A 23,780-nucleotide genomic window follows, 5' to 3' on the forward strand; every position below is an offset into this window, starting at 1 on the left:
GTGCCAAAGAAATAATCCCCTGCACTGCAGGTTATACATTTCAATCCGTGTATCTTCAACCTTCTTGTTAAGTTTGTCTCTTCCAGAATCGAAGCTGTAAAACTACAAATGGTTCTTCAAATGGAGCCCCTGATGCAGTCCATGACTAAGATCTACCACAGACCCCTGGACAGGCCTGCTAGCCCATGCTCCGATGTTAATGACATCGAAGTCAACCCTCCCGAGGAAATCTCAACTGCACAACCCCTATTACACCCCAATTCAGCAGGAAGCAGTTAGAGCGGTCGTCAGCCAACCTCCCCAACAGCACTTGGGTTTTCCTGTTGAGAGGGGGACTGAGGGACAGGAATAGCTGGATTTCCTAGGCCGACTAAGAATCCCTAATTCTAGCTGGGAAGGCGACCGCATTCACCTTTAAAAACAGGGCTTGCAACTTAGCTCACACCCGACCAATCAGGTAGTAAAGAAAGCTCACTAAAATGCTAATTCGGCAAAAACAGGAGGTAAAGAAATAGCCAATCATCTGTCGTCTGAGAGTACAGCAGGAGGGACAATGATCGGGATATAAACCCAGGCATTCAAGCTGCCAACGGCTATCCTCTTTGGGTCCCCTCCCTTTCTATGGGAGCTCTGTTTTCACTCTATTAAATCTTGCAACTGCCAAAAAAAAAAAAAAAAAAAAAAAAAAAAGGGAAGAAAAAGAAAAGAAAATAAACTCTTTGATCCCACAATATTTAAAATAAGTGAAAATTTTAAAAAAATACAGAAATGACGAACTCAAAATTTCCCCTCTTTTGGGGACAGGTACATATGATCAAGAAGAAATACATTAGCAACGTCAAAGGTTCTGATTCTTAAGTTGGGCGATGGGTAAATATGTGTTTGCTTTATTATTCTTTAAACTGTATGTGTATAATACATTCTTGTACAGGATGAATGTTTTAATATAAAGAAATAAAAAAATTTTATAAAAATAATGCAAATAGTCTGTCACAGAAGGTGCTCAATATATGGTAATTCTTACATAAGTAATAATAAAATTACATAATGCAATTAACTACAGTGTACACTGATCTAGAGCTAAGCTTAGTAATAAATGAGTTTTGTTGAAAGTTCACACTAGATGAATACCACATGTCATGTTAGGTAAGCTCTTACATTTAAGTTGGAAGTAACATGTTTTATCAAAAAGTAGGTCTCATATGTAAGCACAGTATGTATGGGGAAAAAAGTAAAATAAATTGGTTCCAATAATTTATTAAATGACTAAGGTCATCTTTTAACCTGAAGCAAAAATAAAAGTTTGTTAATTAGACAAATAAATGTACTGAAGTTTTTCTGATGTCTGAATGATGAATTTTAAAAATTACTTTGTTACAATATTAGTCACACACCTTTCAGCCTAATACAAAGAACATTTCATTAACATTGGGTATGTCATTGCTCTCTACAGTTTTCTTGAAATGTTACAGAAATGGCAAGAGGTAAAAGTAAATACCAGTGAAATGGCATCCATATCCCAAAGCATCTTCCATAGGTATAAATATACGGATAATGCAGAGGTACGATATTTGGATTTCAAGCCAAGCAATAAATTGTATCCCTATTTGCTAAGTTTATAATGCATATTTTTAAGTTTAATATTAGGATCAAATGAGACATATCCTATTCATATTTTGATACAATGTATCACTACAAATAACTATGCTGAAATAACATTAAAATATCTGTATATTAAATCATTCTCAGAGTATTCATAGAAAGAGACAAATGTAAATCCATTTTATGGACAAGGAATTAAATAACTAGTTCAGTGTTATAAATTTCTCTACTTAAACCAATAAAATATAAAAGACTTCATGACAATGCCACATGTATATATACATATGTCTGAACATACATGTTTGTCATGTATGCGTGTGTGTGTGTATATATATATGACATTGTCTTGACAGGTAATTTCCTTAATCAAATTCTAACCTCTCTGCTTTCCTTAAAAATTGTACCAGGTAGGCTAATTACTTAATAAATTCATAATTAGCAAACATCCTTTCCTTGTGAAATTTTATTAAAACACCAGTTTTCGAGCTGCCACATGTAATGTTTATAGAAGATGAAAAATGTATACTAATTTATTTTATTTTAAATACCTGATCATATTGGCCATATTTATTACTGAATAGGAATATGTTAAAATGTAATGGACAATAAAGTTGAATCTGTCTACAAAGTAGCAACCAAGAGAAGGACCTATTTCAAGCTGAGGTGATACTGATATTATGACATTAATATGTAACTATGCAAAACAAGAAGAGTAGCTCAAGAAATAATTTGGGTGGATAGACGCTAATGTAGATTTTAGGAAAAAAGTTATTAAGATAAATATAATTTCAGATTCTAAAAAAAAGAATGCTCTACTAAGTAAAATTAACAAGTCTATCTTAATTAAGAGCAGAGGCAGAATTTATATCAAATGTGGGTTTCTTTGATGTAAAACTGGCATTTTACTTTTCCACAAAAATAATTTGTTTAGGCTTAAAGTGGAACCAAAACTGGAATTCGGATTTAATGGCCAAGCAACTCATATTTCTCAGAATCAATACAAATTTTGATTTTCATACCTCTAAGAATATTAATCAGGTTAAAAATAATATCATGTGCTAGAAAAATTTAAGTAAAATAACAAAGTCTGTCAGGTAAAGCAATTAGCTGGATAAATTTCTCCTTATCCAGAAGAATGAACATCTTGGATGTTCAGAAATGTATACTAAATCAATATCATTGAATAATTATTCATTTTTAGAAATGTAACAGTCATGCTTTTAAACTTCAAACACTCTATTTTTGAAAATGTTACTATTAACTGATTGCAGACCAAGCGTTAGCCAGAACTTACATTTTAGCCACAAACAGAAACACATGTTACAAAAGATACTCAGGATTTTGAAAGTATAAAGGAAACATCTCAAGTATCTAATTAACTGGAAAATTTTATGGAGCACAAACCAGCTATTTAAACACTAATAGGTACTACAGGGTCTGTGGTGAAGACACTTAAAATTTCATTGATAAAACAAGATATTGAAAAGATTACAGGGCACCAAAAAGTGAAGGTAAGTGCTATTAATGTGCAAAAGAAGGTAATGTTGGTCTGAACTATAAGAGTTAGCAAAGTCTGAATGAAGGAGATGGAATTGAATGACAAAATCCAGGACATCCTGCCTCAAAGTACGGCACTTTGGTGTTTAAGAAAATGGCAGAAGCAGGAAGGTCTTTCTTACCTTCTCTCACCTTTTCTTCCCTGAAGTGGGCCATAAAACCCAGCTGATCCTCCCCTAAAAGCAGATTAAAAGACCCTCATTCCAGAGAGGTCCTCCCTATACCCAGAGGAAAGGAAGTATCTTCAACTCTGTAGACACAGAGATGTTAAGAATCTGAACAACCAGGCCTTGCTATGCTCCCCCCAGTTTATTACCATTAGATTACACCCTTTTGTGCTCCAACTACACTTTTGTATGACTGTTCATAAAAATACAGTTTTCCCTGTTTCTTTGGGTTTTCATTTCTGAAGGTTCTCATGTCATGTAAAACATACATTAAATAAATCTGCATGCTATTTTCTTGTTAATCTGTCTTTTGTTATAGGTGTTTGGGCCATGAATCTACCGATGGGTGAGAAATCTTTTCTCCCCTGTGTGAGTTAGAATTTAGATAAGATTTAAATTGGCAATGAGAAAGGACTATCATAGGACCAAGCAAAGGTATGGATATAGGAATAAACAGACGGTGTACTTTATTTTAGCTATGCATTTTTATACTCTTCCTAAAATGTAAAAATGCTTTATCCTTAAAAACTGACAGGAAGGTAGAGGTTGTGGACTTTCAGCAGTATATCCATTTTACATAAAAAAAAAAAAAAAAAAGTGGCTTATTTTTCCCTTCAGATCCCTGGTAACCTGATAAGAAATGCTTCTGAGTGCTTTTCTGCCTTTACTTTTTCTTTTTTAATTATCTTAAGTTTCTTTTACATCAGAGTCTCAATGTTCCACTTTCCCCAGGACTATTTTTTAGTGCTTTAGTATATTGCCACCATCTTTCTATTTAGTAGACATCTGACTATTTTGTTCTTTAAAATTTTGTTTCTCTTTACTTAAAAAAATTGAATAATGGACTATTACTTGATTGCATTTATTGCCATTATCTATGAAGCCTCATCTACTTTGCCATAATTTGTTACATCTTTGCATACATTCTAGACTGTAAAAATCATATTTGTCTTATTCTCAGAGGAGAAAACTGATCCAAATACCAATTTAATTATGAAAGATTTTATTTCTATTTTGTACTAGTGAACCAACATGAACTACCAAATTCAAATGTGAATTAAATAATTTAAATCCAAACTGCCATTCATTTAATTGTAAATAAGTAACTTCAAGAAACTAATGACTCCAGTACTTTATCCTCTCAAAGAAGGAGAGTACTTCTTTCCTGTTTTTGTCTTACGGAAGAAAAATGAAAATTTAAAGGATTTACCATTTCCAGTTTCTCTGCCTTAAAGCGAACAGAGGGATTTAGGGAGATCTTTTCTTGTAGTCCATAATTTTCAGTCCAGGCAGAAGCAACATCTAAGAGACAACAGGGTGCACATTAATTGGGAACTTAATTGGAATAGAAATTTTCATTTGACAGGATACGTTCTGAGTTCCTGCTGTTCAAAAATAATTCTAGCTAATCAGTTGGCAGCTTTTAGTTTTGTTTTCGTAACTTTTTTTTTTTTTTTCCTTTTCTTTTCTTTTTTCTTTTGAGACGGAGTCTCACTCTGTCACCCAGGCTGGAGTGCAGTGGCGTGATCTTGGCTCAATGTCCGCCTCCCGCATTCAAGCGATTCTCCCGCCTCAGCCTCCCGAGTAGCTGGGACTACAGGTGCATGCCACCACGCCTGGCTAATTTTTGTATTTTTAGTTAGAGACAGGGTTTCATTATGTTGGCCAGGCAGGTCTCAAACTCCTGACCTCAGGTGATCCGCCTCCCTCGGCCTCGCAAACTGCCGGGATTACAGGAGTGAGCCACCGCACCCGGCCAGTTTTCATAATTTTTTTAAGTCTAAATTTTTTATATAAGCTGTCTTCACTTAAGTCCTAAGATACAAGAGTAGCCAATTATGCATTGTGAAGTCCCAAAGATATATTAACTTAAAAGACAAACATACATCCCACCACTACTACATCACCACAATGCCTTAAAAAGATAAAAAGTCTTTTTGTTCAAAGATGTTGATATTTTTTCAAGTGGTAAAAGTGTTTTGTGATGTGAATTCTGGAAGTACTCTGGAAAAAAAACATAAATGCAAGTCATTTCAAGTTTGCACATAAAGTATTATATAGATTCTGTACTTTGAGCTAAAAATCTTATCTCTTATTTTAAAGACAGGTTACATTTCAAGTAGCATAAATGAATTTTCTTTTTTTTTTTTTTTTTTTTTTTTTTTTTGAGACGGAGTCTCGCTTTGTCGCCCAGGCTGGAGTGCAGTGGCCGGATCTCAGCTCACTGCAAGCTCCGCCTCCTGGGTTTACGCCATTCTCCTGCCTCAGCCTCCCGAGTAGCTGGGACTACAGGCGCCCACCACCTCGCCCGGCTAGTTTTTTGTATTTTTTAGTAGAGACGGGGTTTCACCATATTAGCCAGGATGGTCTCGATCTCCTGACCTCGTGATCCGCCCGTCTCGGCCTCCCAAAGTGCTGGGATTACAGGCTTGAGCCACCGCGCCCGGCCTGCATAAATGAATTTTCAAGAGCTAAAAGTCATACACTTCTTATCCATTTTCCTACATCTTCTCAATATACCCTGATTATTTAAACGAGCCTTTGTCCTTATTGCATGAATAAAAAAGATGCTACAAAAGACCAGAACTTGAAATACTGTATGTTTTAATATGCCAAAGTTTGTAAAACAAATTCCTGTAATTCATGTTGATCTTACTATCTAAATTGCCACTATTCTAAATACACTTTTAAATGATATTTTACTAGTTCTACATAGAAACAAGAGGAAGAAGAAAAATCTTTGGAAAATGTCACATCTTTATGCAGTGTTTTAATTTTTTAAAATTTCTCAGAGCATCTGTCTCTAAGTACAAAATGATTTGCATTCTCTTAAGAATATAAGAAGTGCATATGAAAATAAATAGTCTTCCTCTAAACCTTTAACACATCCTTAACATTCTATGTAAAATCTTTAATATAGCTTATAGGTGTCAAGATCATAAAAAAATGGATGCTGACTTTTAGCTTCAAATGGAATTAAACTTTGAAAAAGACTGATTTTAGTATTAAATAGAATTTTTACAATTCTGATAAAAGTAAGTGAATCTCCTTTGTAATCATACCTAATTGTTGGCTATGAAATTAAAAATAATATATACATAGTGTATATATATATACACACATACATACACATATATTCACATACATATGTGGGTATGCATATATATACACATACATATACACACATATACATATACACACATATATGTGTATGTGTGTGTATATATACATATAATTTTTTTATACACATACATGTAATTTTTTTCCTCTCCTAAGAGAAATTCTATGCCAAACCTAAAGTGTAGTATAAAGATCAGCATGGAGTGGAATGATATGGAAGACCAACCAGCAGATAACTTTATTTTTCATCCTTTAAGGTTTGGATATGTGAAGCTTGTCCAACGACTTCCAGCTTGGTGTTTGGCCTGCAATTAAGGCACATTAACACTAGGTGGACCCAAGTGAACCTGATTATGGTCTCAAAGACTAAACTTGGGCTTGAATTATTCATTTCAAGTGTTAAGTAATTGAAAGAGTTGCAGAGGGGAGAGCAAGGGGAAGAGAGGAGAATGAGAGAAGGTGAGACAGGAACACTTACAACATTGACATACTGAGGAATGTGTTCTCACGTTTTCCTACATCTAAGCATAAAAATTTGCTATATTGGCCGGGTGCAGTGGCTCATGCCTGTAATCCCAGCACTTCGGGAGGCCAAAGCGGGCGGATCATGAGGTCAGGAGATCGAGACCATCTTGACTAACACGGTGAAACCCCGTCTCTACTAAAAATACAAAAAATTAGCCAGGCGTGGTGGCGGGTGCCTGTAGTCCCAGCTACTGGGGAGGCTGAGGCAGGAGAATGGCGTGAACCCGGGAGGCAGAGCTTGCAGTGAGCTGAGATTGTGCCACTGCACTCCAGGCTGGGCGACAGAGAGAGACTCCGTTAAAAAAAAAAATGCTATATCTAACAGTGAAAAGAACAGAAGCTCCTATCTTCTATCTAAACAGTAAACTATGTACCTATATAAGCTCATTAATCTTCACAGTGACCACAGATGTTATTATTCCCATCCCAAAGATAAAAGACCAAGGCAGGAAAAGGTAAAGAAATTAGCCTAGGTCACATAGCTAGTACATGATAATGTTAGGAGTCTAATCTCTTGTGACTCCAGACCAATGTTCTTAAATGTGTTCAACATCTTTAATAATGGGTTTGCTCATCTACAAAGTTGGAGGAATAAACCAGATTGCCTCATAGGAGTTAGAAGATCAACAATATCATAGAAAACTACTGTGAAAACGTATACAGTATTATTAATATCAACACAGAGACACTGTGTTATAAGGAGATTCAATGTAAAATTATACTAACCTTCATTTAACAATATGCAATCAGGGCTTAACAAAATCTTTTTCCAGACAACTTACACCTTTACTTTTGAGTTAAAACCTTAAGAAGGTCTGTGTATAACTCCAGCATACTTCGTCAATTCAGAGTAGCTTTACCTGAAAGCCCCTCACAGACAGTTTTCCTCATCTGCCAATGACATCTCTCTATCCCAGCCCCAAGCTCTTTATTTGCTCCTCTCTGGGGGAGTGAGTTTTTCCAAGTATCGCTTATTATTCTCTTGGATCTCTCTCCTTCTTGTCCTTCTCCTTCTCCTCCTCCTTCCCCTTCCTCCTCCTTCTCCTTTCTTTAGAGACAGCGTCTTGGTCTTGCTCTGTCTCCCAGGCTGGAGTGCAGTATCCTGAACATAGCTCACTGCAACTTTGACCTCCTGGGCTCACGTGATCCTCCCACCTCAGATTCCCAAGTAGCTGGAACCACAGGTGCATGCCACCATGTCCAGCTAATTTTTTAATTTTTGTAGAAACAGGGTCTCGCAATATTACCCAAGCTGGTCTTGAACCCCTGGGCTCAAGTGATTTCTCCCATCTCGACCTTCCAAAGTGCTGAGATTATAGGTGTGAACCACCATGCCTGGCTCCTCTCAGATCTTCTGTTCCTATCCTCTTTGTAGCAGCAGAAGAAAAGGAATGTTTTGTAAGGAAAGGATCAATACAATTTACTTAATACCACGAACTCTGAATGGATATTTTTTCCCATAACTACTTTATTTCAGTTTCAAAAGACTTGGTCTAAAGGAATTAAGTCTTTACACTATTAGTAAAGTTAAAATAATGACTATTTCTTCATGCAACAATTCTTTTTTTTTTTGAGATGGTGTCTCGCTCTGTTACCCAGGCTGGAGTGCAGTGGCATAATCTCAGCTCACTGCAACCTCTGCCTTCCGGGTTTAAGCAATTCTCCTGCCTCAGCTTCCCGACTAGCTGGGACTTCAGGCATGTACCACCATGCCTGGCTAATTTCTTTTTTTGCATTTTTAGTAGAGATGAGGTTTTACTATGTTGGTCAGGCTGGTCTCGAACTTCTGACCTCAACTGATCTGCCCATCTCGGCCTCTCAAAGTGCTGGGATTACAGACGTGATATTCAACTTATATACGGCACTAGTGAACAACTCTGGATTTTGAAATAAATTTCTGTAATAGCATCATTTTTGAAAACATTTAAATATTATGTGGATTTTTAAAATTCTAACCAATTTTTACACTTTGGGATGATTTTTAGATAAGAACAGACATAGAACTATCTAATTACATTTACTTTTGTTGAGGTTAACATTAAAATTTGTTTATATTTTTTGAATTAGTATCAGGTAACTGAAGGAATCTAGAAGTGATGGTTAATTTCTGATTTGTAACCATCTATAATTAGGTACTTATAACATACAAATCACAATATATATAAATTATCTAGAGATAATTTAGAGGTGAATTTACCTTTTTTCCACTCCCCAGAAATATCTTGCCTATCACATTTATGTAGAAGAAAATGAGACTGAGTTGACACAATTTCTACTCTAGAAAAATGTTCCATCTTAATTGTATTTTAGCATTTACTTTACCTATAACTTACTTAAATATATTTTTCACTAACCTATTTTTCTACTACAAAATCTACCACTGTTCTTACAGCGACTGGTATAAATTTACCTGAGATTATTTACTGTTAACAAGATCTCTGTTCTAATCACACCTGACTCTTAGAGTCATCTGACCTCTAGTTCATCCTTAGTTCTTTCATTTGTGGTGCTTCCTTAACTTGAAACGATCTCCTGTGTTCAGTTATCAATTGATGTTTACCACGTTTTTCAAGATATGGATAATGTCTGACTTTTGACAAGAAATTTTTCTTAATTTCTGCATATTGTGACAGATTCCTTATTATATACTAGTTTTTGGGGTCAAGGGGAGGACATAAAATTGAATCAAGAATTGGAAGCTTTTCCTTCTGCTCTATAAACACGACCTAGAATATTATCTGAGCTATACTCTAAGCTATAGGTTCTGTATTATTAGTAACAGGAAAATTTAGTAGGCATATACTATGCACTAATTACAAGATAAGTGCTTGACATGCATGATCTTGTTTAATCCTCATAACAACTCCGTGTAAACTTGTAATTCTTTCAAGTTTACAGAGTTAATAAGATGAAAGCAAGAACTTGAACACTGAGTCTGTATCCAGAGTCTGGTGGTAACCACTGTGCCTTCCTTATACCATACTCATAGCACTCACTACTTCTTTCCTTAGGCCTCTATGTTCATGTCTTTACATAATTTGTTTAAATGTGTTATTTATCCACAAGACAGAATGGTTTTTAGAGTAACAAAACCACCCACATCCTGCTCCGATTAACACAAAAAACTGCAAATAGTAGCTGCTTGATAAAATAAACATACATACACATCTATAAACAAACACATGCATATAAATTAGAATGTTTCCTAATTTGAATAATTAGAATTTTTAGCCCCATGTTTTATTTCACAATATACTATTAAGTATCTCACAGAAAATATCCTAATTTCTTCATAAATCCCATTGTACTGTATTCTATATAACACAGTAAATCCTTACTGAATAAAAGGTTAAAAGAGGCATTGAATAGTTTAATTACTTTAAAAGTTAAAAACATGTTATATAATTATTAATAATTTATAATATAATCAAGGAATAAAGGATTCTGACTTCCATCATCCAGCAATTTTGATGTTCATCTCATGACTGTTTCATTTGTCTTTTTCTTCTCATATGGGTTCCCAGTTTAAAATAAATATAGTACATCCAGAGACTGGAAATTAATTATGTAAGAGGAATAATACTATAAAGTTTCTAAGGGTCAATAAATCTAAGTAAAAGCAAATATAACTCATGGCTGAAGATTGCTATTAACCCACTGGTAAATACCACCCCAAATCGGAGTAAACCACTGTGGAATATAGTATAAACTCCTGTAAAGATTGGCAGCTATTGGGCTGGGAGCAGTGGCTCATGCCTGTAATCCCAGCACTTTGGGAGGCTGAGGCAGGCAGATCACGAGGTCAGGAAATCAAGATCATCCTGGCTAACACGGTGAAACCCCGTCTCTACTAAAAGTACAAAAAATTAGTTGGGCATGGTGGCAGGCACCTGTAATCCCAGCTACTCGGGAGGCTGAGCCAGGGGAATGGCGTAAACCCAGGAGGCAGAGCTTCGACAGAGCGAGAATCTGTCTCAAAAAAAAGATTGGTTGCTATTTAATTTAAATTAATGCTTCCTTATTTTTCTGTTCTTATATGAATAATGCTATTAAAACAAAACTAAAATATACAGGTAAAAATTTGCATTATAATTAGGCATATATAATTAGTTTTTCAGTTATGTTTAGTCTTTTTATCGTTGTGTTTAACTTTTGGAGATAATTTCAGGGGACTTTTTCTTGATATTGATCCTGTAAACACCTTACAGCCAAATAAAAATCCTTATTTTACACTTGGCTTAGATAATTAATGCTTTATTGTTTTAAAAAGTCAGTAAATCATTTTATGGTAATTAAGAATCAATAATAATGAATTAACAATACTGACATCCTTTCTGATTGATATCCATATGATTTCTTCCAAAAAAACAAGACACATTTCTTAAGGTATGCTCCCTTCTATAATGTGTTTTCTGAAAGGTGTATTTAATATGCCTCATCAGTATTGCACTAAAAGGACACGGCAACCTAATCTTGATCTTTATAGAAGACTTTTCATTATTTGATTTAAACAATTCATGAATTATTATAGCTTTATAAACACTGTTATGACAATGCATCTTTTGAAATTTCAACTCTTTGTCCAGGGAAATTTCTAATAAAAGTCATATTTTAACAGGGACCAACATAAAGACATTATTTTTACTTTTTCATTCACTGAAGGAACAAAGACATAATTCACCCTTCTTCGAAGTCTTAAGTCACATTACATACTCCTCATTGAGAGAGAATTGAAAAAAAAAAAAAAACAGGAAAGAAAAATTAAACGTGTATTTACCTGTATTAGACAAACCCACAGAACAGTTTTCTGAAGAAGTAATTGGAATCTGTTCTGTTTTGTTGTATCCAGTTTTTATCTGTGAAAGAAAATGAGGAACATGCAATGTCATTTACTAAAGTAGGTCACTTGAAGCCCATGTTAACATAAAAAGAATGGTTACAGAGATTAAAGTAATTGTCCCTCAAACATGAACCCTCTAAAATTTTGGTATATGCATCTTCAAACAAAGCAATTCAGAATTAAAGGTAACAATTGCTTTCAGCTCTACCACATCCAAGGATAACAAAATATAAGGCCACACATGTTGTCTTTTAAAAGTATTATAGCTGCAAGTGACAAAGTATAAGGGGCTGACAGAAAATCGTATACTCTGTCTCTGTTCAGCATGTACCAGAGACTGAAGTTACCTTTGACGAATTTTATTCTACTGACTAAAAGCATAAGTTCCCTATTTTACAGCTAACACAGACATAAATAATACACACTTTATTCTATAACTGTAATTTGTTAGGACAGTATAGCAGTTAGTAATTGAGTATGTTAATTCTGATATAGAAATTGCCCATTTTGTGTGATTCTACTTGGGTGGACTATAGCACGCATGAAGGTGCAATACCCTCTTAGACTGGATTAGCCTGGGATTAGCCTCACTGTGTGGGAAAGAAGCTAAGGAACAAAAGGAAGATGGCCTGACTTCAGTCACGCAGAGAACAGAAATGGCAAATAACTAAACCAACTGAAACTAAATATGACATTCCTAACATAGTTTTGAGTGATATCTAGGCATATCTTTGTGGAACTATTTCGTCATGCTGGTATTTTCTAACCCATCATGCTTCTGGCCACAGGACATGCTGACTTAAAATATGTTTATTGAAAACACAGCATCAAAATTTTAAATAGAAAAAAATAAAAACACTTTCAAAGAAATATTAATTTGTTAACAATTTTACTGAAATAATTCTATATGTATATAACCAATGTAAAAATGTATAGGGAATTTATGGAGTACATACATAAATTTAAGATTACCTGACTTACCTCACAAGAAGGTAAAATGGCATTATTTGTTTTGGGAGTGGATGAGGTCTTTGGGATTAGTATTTCAGGAGAAGAAGAAAAAAAACTAAATGTTGAGGCTTGAGGTCCATATTCTCCTGAAGCTTCTACAAGTGATGTACATGACAGATTTTCTGGCTGAATGTTGTCGGATTTTTGTCTGATGAATGCTATCTCCCAAGCAGATTCTGACCTAGTATTAAAAAGAAATCACTTTATGGATATGCTATGAATACAGTACAACTGAATTCCAAGATAATGTTTCAAATGTTATTAAAAAATATTTCTTATAAAGTACTTAACACATCTTAAATTACTGCTTCCAAGGAGATATCTTAAATGACTCATTCTATCCCATGGGTAGTATAGTTACCTCAACTTGGCTCTGGTAATTATGCTTTTTGCCTCTTCAAATGATACACCAATCATAGATTCCTTGTTGACTGAGACAAGTTGATCTCCTGGTTTCAAACGACCATCCTAACAAAAACAGTAACATTTATAAAGGAACTAATGAGGTATTTAAAAAAAATTGATGCAATTAAAGCAATGAAAAGTTTTTGTGAAGAACACCTTCAAAAAGAGTAAAAAGTAAAATCTTAGACAATCTCAGTAGCAAAATGTCTTGATTAAAGTCTGGTTTAGTAATATATATGAGTAAAATGGAATGGTTCATGCATTCCATGAATAAATTTACATGCTAAAGAATTCTGAATATGGCAGGTAGGACATAGGCCAGTATACCAGGAAAAGGGACCTGTTTTAAAAACTGAGCACTATGAGGCTGATCAAGCTCTGACTCTGTGATAAAGTGGGCCAAATAACTGTGGGATTATTTCAGAATACAAAACTCATTTACTTTAATTTCTCTGCATTCCTACATATTTCCTCCCACCAAACTGTTCAATGTGCAGTTATCCCACAATGAAATTTTAAAAACTTTAGTCAAGGGTCTTTTTTTAACAAAATTTTTAAATTTTCAAAATTTTTTGTAGAGATGAGGTCTCATAACATTGCCTAGGCTGGTCTCAAACTCCTGGGCTCAAGCCTAGGATCACCTCGGCCTCCCAAAGTTCCGGGATTACAGGTGAAAGCTACTGCGCCTGGCCAAGGATTTTAATTATATTGATCCTACCCGTATTTCAGCATCATCTTTTTTACTAGACCTGCGATTAAGGCCTAGTTGGCTGTGCATATATTGTTAGCCATGTCCTGCTAATAATGACAATTCTAACTGGCTGCCTGGTGTTGCCTTTGCTAAGGCCTGGCTTGCTCATAGCTAGCCTAACTGAATACGACAGAGCATATCAGGAACAAGAGTTAATGTAGTTGTTAGATAAGTTTCCCAGTTTTTGTCTTTTCTTTTCATTCAAACCAGAAAATAAAAATAAGCTTTCTTCTTTTACAGCTCCTAAGGTATTTCCCTATTTATCATTAATTAGTACAGTGGTAGAAACCATTATTTTTAAAACTACAGAAAAAGCTTATATGGTTAAAAAGGGAGATTTTCACCTTGATGGTACTTAAGTAACTTTCACAAATTCAAGAAAACATCTTTCTTTAGTCTTATCTACTAAAATATATCCCTTGGATACTGATCTTTAATCTAAGCTGTATTATTTATAATAATGGTGATTCACAGTTATTTTACTGCTAAATAACAATAGGTATTATTTTTTAAAAAGACATGAAGTACTATCTCTTTCACCGACTAAAGAATACATAGGAAAACAACAAAATTGACATAAAACATTCATGAAAGGATTTTATAGAAACATATCTCAAATACTGTGTAAAAGATGATATAATCTAGATGCATAATGACCCTATCCTACTGAAATGTAAACATTATTTAAAATACTTAAGCCAACAGAGTCAACTTATAAAACATATATAAGCCACAGTGGCTTACGTCTGTACACCCAACACTTTGGGAGGCTAAGGCAGAAAGATTGCTTGAGCCCAGGAGTTTGAGACCAGCCTGGGCAACATAGTCAGACCCCACCTTTCAAAAAAAAAAAAAATAGCTGGCACATGTCTGTAGTCTCAGTTACTCAGGAGGCTAAAGTGGGAGGATCACTTGAGCCCAGGAGGTCAAGGTCATGATTGCACCACTGCTCTCCAGCCTGGGCAACAAAGCAAAATTCTGCCTCAAAAAAAAAAAAAAAAATATATATATATGTATATCATATATATGATATACATATATCATATATATTTTTATTTTATATATAATTTGAAAACAAATTTTCATTTTATGTAAATATGTGATTAAATATAGTTAGCAAAGTCAGACAACATAACATGCAGTGTTAGTACAGAGAAAAAGTTCACATGAAGGCAATTTAACCCATCTTATATTAAAGTACGCTGATGTACTGAAGCAGCATTTTCTGGCAGGAAGAGAGTCAGAGAAGAGAAGAAGAAGCATGCCTTCTGACTATGACTTCTGGTGTTTACATATTTTTTTCTTTCTAAAAAGTATTCATAGCAGTTAGTTTTTTTTCTTTGCCTCCTAGAATAAGATCTCAGCTGATCATGTGAATTTCTGAACCTGTTTAAAAGTCAGAACCTGCAAATGAAAACAAAGCTATTTTTGTAAGTCTGGCATTCGAGTGCATTCTGCCCCAGCTGGATTAATGTATATGTGAAGATACTAACTTCAGAGATATGCTGAGATCTCTTCCACACAGTCTAGATTTCAATTCAGCAGTTACAGAGCAACTACCTGACATGCGAGGCAACGTGCCAAGCACTTTCATATGTTGAACTTCACATCTGAATTCTTTCACATTGACATTCATGTAGATGTTGAAATAATAATATATTCCTGACCACGTAAACACTTCTGTTAAAAAAGACCAGTACTATTCATTTCTATATTATGACTTTGGTATATAGTTTTCTAAATAATACATTTCAATATTATCAGAAACCATCTATACAGCCTAATTCTGATTTAACTAAGTCATTATACCTAATACTAAGGAACAGTCCTTCTGTAAGCCTTAAGATTCCTTTCCTATACTTTTACAAGATGTAGACTGACAGGAACCTTCTTTTAACTCCAGTTATTATTGTGAACTGAGGGAAGCTGTTTAGCTTTTATGAAACTCCATTTTCTTAGCCGTAGAATGGGGATAAATTTATGTAACACGAGGTTGCTATAAGAAGTAACATGTGTAAATTATAGCACATTATAGATGTTAAATAAGATGAGGTAAATGAGACTTCCATATCTGTTGTGGACAATTTTCATACTGATAGCAAATTTAATTATATTACTCATCAGATTGAGAAACTTCGATGGCTGCCAACTGGTAGGAAAAGTTGAAACTCCTCAGCGTCCCAAACCCAGCACAACAAATTTACTGCAGCTTATTTTTTCTAGCTTCACCATTCACCTTCCACACCAGCATATAAATTCTTCATGCTACTCTCAGAGAATGTGCCTCAAATCAGCCATGGTCTTTCGAACCTCAATGTTTTTATACATGTGAATTCCCATCTAGAATGCCACCATCTACCCTCCAACTTCTCTGTGATAAACTCTGACTTAAACGTCACAGCCCAATTCAAACACTATTTCTGCTGCAAGGTTTCTCTAGTTCCCCAGGATTTACTTAATTGTTGTATCTTTTTGCTCAAAAAACACTTTTACTTACCTAAAGGATTGCACTGAATCTGTATGGTCCTTATGTTTACACATCCGCTTTTCCCTGCCTTCGCATTAGAATATACTAAATTAGCAACTCCCAATCTAGGGGCAATGATTCTTTTAGTGGGCCAGAATCACCGATTCTTTCAGTTAGGTAGAACTAGAACTCTGTCCTTTTCATGGTTATTTCCCTGGCACAGTGCTAGGTACACAGGAAGCCCACAGTAGGTTAAAGGGGGCCAAGAAACAGTCTGAGGATTTTAGGGTAGCTATGACAGAAATAATAATGGCAAAGGAATAAAGAGAGTGACACTGCAAAGGGAACCATCTTGGCTGCTACTTCTTCAGCTCCCACCAGTGGGACTGGTTGCTTCATAGTTTGCCATCCAGAGGCCTGATCCTGCTATTTATCTAAAAGCCTTAGCCCTGGTTCCAGCGCTACGCTCAGCATGAAAACAGATTTCCTCTGAAAGTTAAATATGTCCTACTTCAATGCCACCAATTACATGATGACATTGATTGTGAGACCTATAATTTCAGAGACAGAAGAGGAAAAGTTACATATATATACACACTCAGAAGTATATTACATACCGATATATGCATGTTATATATATATGTGTGTGTGTGCAAGCATAGCTTATATGTGTATGTTTTAATGTATGTCTTAGAACCAACTGAAGAAAATATGAAATATACTATCAGATTTGAAGAGAGGATTTTGATTTCTGTCTGCTTTCCCTATGTTACCAGCAACAAAAGAAAGAAAAAAAAATGAACATTTGAGAACTTTAAAGTATTGTCGGAAATCTGACACAAAGGCCCAAGGAGGAAGTACCTTGGTGTGGAGCCCAAATGGTGCCAGTGGAAGGGTAAATAAGCAGATCAGAAACCCTCGGAAATGTGACAAAATGACTACGGAACCATTCATTCCTAAATTTAAACTGAGCAAGTATGTATGTGTCAGGCACCACACCAAAGACCAACAACATTCCTGTGAATAAAATCAGAGAGCATCCTTGCCTTTAAGAAACACTGTCTTGTGGTTCAGGCAGAGTTGATTAAACAATCATAAATATAAATACATCATTACAAACTGAGATAGGTGACACAAAGGAAAGGAACAGGAGTTAGGAGCATATATAGAAAAAATAAAACATAGCCTAGACTGGGGAAAAGCAGGCAACATAATCCTTAGGCAATAGTATTTGAATTGATAAGGAAATAATACGGGAAAGAAAATGGAGTGCTGTTTCCAGACTAAGGGAACAGCATATGACATGGGAAAAAAAAATTGGCCCCTTCCAGGAACTGAGAAAATGCATAGTGATAGAGAGCCAGAGAAGGAGAGGGCAGAAGCCACACTATATGGAACCTTGTAGGCAACCAAATATTAGTAAGATATAGGTTGGGAGGGAAATAGATATGGCGCATGAGAACAAACAATGTTACTGAAAGAGCTGATTCAAAACTGATGACAGTTTAAGCTCCAGTGATGAGAATGAAGATCAAGAAGACTGATGGATTCAAGAGATATTTAGAGAGTAGAAAGTCAATGGTATGTGTTAATGAATTGAATAGTGTCATGGGAGTGGAAATAAATTTTCTAACTTTGTGTACCTGGCTGTCTTTCACCAAGACTAGGTAAACTGGAAGAGACTCTGTCTGGGAAGAGATGAGCAGAATATGGTGTGATGTAAATGTTATGAGTTCAGCTTCAGAAATGTTGAGTTTGAGATACCCTTAAGAGGTCCAAGCAAAAATGTTGATCAGGGAATTGAATATGGGTATGAAGCTTAAAGGAGTGTCTAGGCCAGAAAAAGGGTCTAGGATTGACCCCAGATAGATACGGGACTAGCTGACAAGGTAAAAGGGCCTTGGACCTCTCTTATTTCCTTAACTTTAGCAACTAATATAGTTGTTCTCAATTTATAGGGTGCCTCTAGTTCTTAGAGCTGAGGAAATCTTGGTTCTACTTGAACTGAAAAGATGTATTCATAATATCCCATATTTGAATTCTGGATATGTTTTTCAAAGAAACATAATATTTTGCTTCTACTAAACCAGTATTTCATTCTCATATTTTCCAGGAGGAAAACATTTGGGGTGGGTGGTGGCAAACCATGAATAATTAAAGAAAAGTCCTTCTGAGTCCCAATAACTCCCTTACAGTTTGGAAGATTTGCAAATATAAATGAAATATAATCTAGCTATAAGCTTGAGATTGCCTATATTGTTAATTATGAAACATTATAATGTTAAAATTACAGAAAGTTAAAGCATTCATACGCATTTAAAAAATATTAACAGTTACTCAGTTCAGCAACTTCATTAAGATAACCTTATGAGTTTGTGTTTCCTATTCTACAGATTATACTATGTAGAAATTCTGTGCAGACTAGAAATTTATAACATGTTAAAACAGTATTTAGAATACAGTGAATGTATCGTTATTAATACATTGTTTTGAAATAGTTATATCAATTTTGTATTTGAAGAATAAATATGCATATGCATACAGCTCTCCATCTTGAGAAAATATTTAAAAATAATGTAAGCACTAGAAAATTACTCTTGTATACGTTTTTTTATTTTTTATTTTTTAGAGACGCTCTGTTGCCCAGGCTGGAGTGTAGCGATGCAATCATAGCTCACTGCAACCTGGAACTCCTGGGCTCAAGGGATCCTTCCGCCCGGGCCTCCAAAAGTGCTGGGATTACAGGCATGAGCCATTGCCCCCGGTCCTCTTCTCCTACACCTTTTTCTATCTTGCCTGTTTTTGGTCAGCTGTGACCAGGTAGAAAGAACATTAATAGCTCTGTGCTGCCCTCTAGTGGTAGGTAGAGAATATAGTCAATGAGAAAATTTTGCCTTTTAATACTTCTTTCAATGAAATTCTAAGAAAAAGTAGATATTATAAGAATAATTCCTTAATTTGCTATCACTGACAGAAGACAAAGAGTCATTCAGCACCACTGCTATCAATTTATTACTCTAACTCCAAATAGTTTTCATCGTAATAAACAAGCACAAATTCATGCTTATCTTAAAAGCAAATTCTTAGCTTAGGCGCGGTAGCTCACGCCTGTAATCCCAGCACTTGGCGATGCTGAGGCAGATGGATAACCTGAAGTCAGGAGTTCGAGACTAGCCTGGCCAACATGGTGAAACTCCGTCTCTACTAAAAATACAAAAATTAGTTAGGTGTGTTGGCACGCACCTGTAATCCCAGCTACTCGGGAAGCTGAGGTGGGAGAATCGCTTGAACCTGGGAGGTGGAGGTTGCAGTGAGCCAAGATTGTGCCACTGCACTCCAGCCTGGGCAACAGAGTGAGACTCTATCTCAAAAAAAAAAAAGAAAAAGAAAAAAAAAAAGCAAGCAAATTCTTATCATTTGTTAGGTACCTTGATCTATTATTGCGTTATATCAAGGGTAGTTTAAGAAATGCCTTAGCTATATTGAACACACACACACGCCCCTCTCAGCTTTAACACTAAAGAAACACCTCGGCCGGGCGCGGTGGCTCACGCCTGTAATCCCAGCACTTTGGGAGGCCGAGGTGGGCGGATCACGAGGTCAGGAGCTAGGAGACCATCCTGGCTAACACGGTGAAACCCCATCTCTACTAAAAATACAAAAATTAGCCAGGCCTGGTGGCGGGCGCCTGTAGTCCCAGCTACTCTGGAGGCTGAGGTAGGAGAACGGCGTGAACCCGGGAGGCGGAGCTTGCAGTGAGCCGAGATCGCGCCACTGCACTCCAGCCTGGGTGACAGAGCAAGACTCCGTCTGAAAGAAAAGAAAAGAAAAAAAAAAAAAAAAAGAAACACCTCAATTCTTGGAAGAAAAAAATTCAATTTTTGGTTTGTTTGGATTTGTTTAAATTTAGTTTTTAAATATGTTGATTAATAATTTAAATTTAATAGCCAAAAAATTATATCATTAAACTTATTAAATAATACTTTTTTTGAGACAGGGTCTCACTCTGTCATCCAGGCTAGAGTGCAGTGGCACGATCACACCTCACTGCTCTTGATCTTCAGGGTTCAAGCAATACTCCCACCTCAGCCTCCAAGTACCTGGGACTACTGGCAGGCGCCTCCACGCCCGGCTGATTTTTTTATTTTTAATAGAGTTCAAGTCTCTCTACGTTGCCCAGGCTGGTCTCAAACTCCTGAGCTCAAGCAATCTTCCTGCCTCTGCCTCCCCAAAGCTAGGATTACAGGCATTAGCCACCATGCCTGGCCTATATGACACTTAGAAAGTACATTTAAAACAGGCCTTATTATCTGAACAACCGTAAAGCAATTGAAATTACTACAACTATTTTGGAAGTTATTGGTAAAATGGAATTTTTCCCTAACAAGACAAAAAAATCCAGCTGAAAAGATAAACTGCTTGGTAAACAAGTGTTTGCAGTGGTGGGGGACGGATGGGGCAGTGGGTAAAAGTAGTAGGACTATTTACTTAACCAAACAACAAGAACAAAATAAGAAGATCCTTTCTCTTGCTAATCACTTGATATTAATAGAATATTTTATTAATTCTTAATTATTAATTGTATTAAATTCTTAATATCTGATATCTCTCCAAAATCAAATGGAGGCAATCAAATGGAGAATATTTTATTTTATTAATTATTAATATAATTTTATTAAATTCTTTATATCTGATATCTCTCCAAAATAAAGTGGACGCAATTTTCAAAAAATGACACATAATCACTTTAGTAAAACAGAAACAGCAAATGAAATCCAAGAAGAATGAGAATTCAAATATAGTAACCAGTTTGTTAAATTGCTGGGGTTGTGCTTCAAATTTGGGTCTCAGCTTCCTACCAACCAAAGTGAAAGGGAGCTCATTATATAACATATTTCTTACATTGAAGAGGAGAGTAAGACTTTCTAATTCCTAAAAAAAGACAATTTCTGGTTTTAACGAGTGATAAAACTCATTAGCTCAACAAGAACTGCAAATTCAGAAATTAGTACATTTTGTTTGCTGTTTCTGTTTTGTTTTGCATTTAGTAGTGGCTAAATGAATGTAATTAAAGTTCTACTGATCCAACTTAATTTAAAAACTCAAAGTAGTAGAAAGATAACATGTCATCAAATATAATTTCTCTCAATCAGATACAGGATAAAAGTTGAACAACACGTAATTTAAAAATAATAACCTTATCTTACAGTCAGAAATATCTATTATTTTCATATAAGAATAACCTATTTATTTCTTAGTTTAAAGCTCCTTGAGGGCAACAGTCTTATCTCCTAGTTCCTTTGTATTTTTCACTGAGGTATGGTCACAGTGGATATAAATTCACTAATAAAGAAGAAAAAATAAACTTCACCACTGGTAGGTCTTATTGTTTGTATTTTTGGTGGGCAGGGGACATATTTTTACCTTATAACAGTCTCCTCCAGGAATAATTTCCTGAATATATACCAATGGGCCTTCATTCCGGTTAATTCCTCCTAGTATCTTCAGGCCAAGGCCTGTTTCCTTGGTAATTGTAATCACCTGAAAGGCAGGATCCCTAAGATAAAGTAAATTAGCACACACAGGTTAGTCTAGAGATCTGTACCTATTTTTTTCTTTAAACTACTTATTAAATCAAATTCTTAGATCTAGACCAGCGGCCCCTAACCTTTTTCGGCACCAGGGACTTATTTCGTGGAAGACAATTTTTCCATGGGAGGTGGAGAGGGGATGGGGGTGCAAAGAACCGATGGTTTCGGGATGATTCAAATGCACTACATTTATTGTGCACTTTATTATTACATTGTAACATATAATAAAATAATTATATAACTAACAATAATGTAGAATCGGGGGAGCCCTGAGCTTGTTTTCCTGCAACTAGACAGTCCCATCTGGAGGTGAGGGGAGACAGTGACAGATCATCAGCCACTAGATTCTCATAAGGAGCACGCAAGCTAGATCCCTCACATGCACAGTTCACAAAAGGGTTCGTGCTGCTACGAGAATTGAATGTCACCACTGATTTGACAGGAGGCAGAGCTCAGGCAGTAATGCTCGCTTGCCCTCAGCTCACCTCCTGCTGTGTGGCCTGGTTCCTAACAGACTACAGACCACTACCAGTCTGCGGCCCAGGGGTTAGGGACCCCTGATCCAGACAACCTAAAATACTTAGTACTTACTAGCAATGACATTTTTAGAAGTATGGTGACATAACAGCAATTAAACGAGTTTGCTTGCCTATTATCTACAAAACCAAAACACAAAAGAATTTACAATGATAATGCTTATTTCTTTGGAGTAGAACAAAAATTTATTAAAGGTGATGGAAAAGATTTGCTTTTACCTGGTTATAAGACTACCTGAAGAATTCCAAAACTAAATATTTTAAGTAAGTAGCTTTAAAAGACATGCCTGTGGCCATTTAAAGCAAAGTTAATGTGACTTCCATTTGAATCTTAAAATTTATCTTTTTAATTTAGAAAGAATATTTTCTTGGTACAAAGTACTTGTTTCAACTGTAATTTCTGCCAGACATAAAAGCAATGCCATTTGAAAAGAAGGGACTGTAAAAAAAGTCCTGCAAAAGGAATATCCAAGTTGCGTTTCTGAATACCTAGGTCAGACCAGAGACTTTCACTGGTCAAACAAAACTTGAATTAAGTTTGAAATAAGACTGAGGGCTGCCTGCTTACTTATTATGTACTGAGTACTGTGCTAAACAATACCTAAATAATGACATTTAATTTAATATTTATAAAATCCTTAAGATTCTTATCCTTATTTTTTTAAAGGACCCAAAATTCAGGTAGGTTAACTTGATGGCCCAATAGTGAGCCCAGTCAGTCTTACCTCAGAGGCAAAATGTGATATGTAATCTACTTTGTTGTTGTATTAGAGCCACTGTTGAATATAGGACTTCCAGCTATCTTCAAAAACATCGAATAACTGAAACTACTATTAAAAAAAAGAGTTACTTCATATCTTACATGATTATAGTTTTTAGAAAAAGCTTTCTTAGCTTCCACCATAGAAATTCTAAGAATATCTTTAAGAAAACTGTTGCATTCAAAAAAATAATTTCTAAAAAGAAGAAAGAAAATTTTTTAAAAAGGATATAGCACTCCCTGTTTTTGATATTTTGCTCTCCATGTATAACATCATTTAGAGCTGTATTACAGGTATACTGAATTCAGCTCTAATTTGGGAAGGTCTCTCTGGTTTCTAGGGCAATAGTCAGTCAGCTAGAAAACAGGCAGAGAGGACAGGGTCCAAGGGTCCAAATGCACCCTAAATTCATTCATTCTTTTTTTTTTTTTTTTTTTTTTGAGACGG

The 23,780-nt window shown here is 35.5% G+C and overlaps 1 protein-coding gene across 12 annotated transcripts in view; it reads right to left on the bottom strand.

The window, feature by feature from the left end:
* Positions 1-23,780, bottom strand: part of LOC105476766 (syntaxin binding protein 4) — a 197,755-nt gene that overhangs the window by 154,101 nt on the left and 19,874 nt on the right. For 11 of the 12 annotated variants that reach the window (XR_984222.2, XR_984221.2, XR_984220.2 and 8 more), the window contains exons 4-8: positions 21,870-22,002; positions 13,184-13,290; positions 12,793-13,003; positions 11,749-11,827; positions 4,537-4,628 (exon numbers count right to left, since the gene is read on the bottom strand). Coding sequence is in view for 9 of the 12 variants with exons in the window: in XM_011732938.2 (XP_011731240.2) it covers positions 4,537-4,628; positions 11,749-11,827; positions 12,793-13,003; positions 13,184-13,290; positions 21,870-22,002 (622 nt within the window). In the remaining 3 variants the exon portion in view is untranslated. The remainder of the gene's footprint in view (positions 1-4,536; positions 4,629-11,748; positions 11,828-12,792; positions 13,004-13,183; positions 13,291-21,869; positions 22,003-23,780) is intronic. The other variant, XM_011732940.2, reaches the window with a different exon arrangement.

The sequence above is a fragment of the Macaca nemestrina genome, chromosome 17, assembly GCF_043159975.1.
Source record: "Macaca nemestrina isolate mMacNem1 chromosome 17, mMacNem.hap1, whole genome shotgun sequence".
Lineage (NCBI taxonomy): Eukaryota > Metazoa > Chordata > Mammalia > Primates > Cercopithecidae > Macaca > Macaca nemestrina.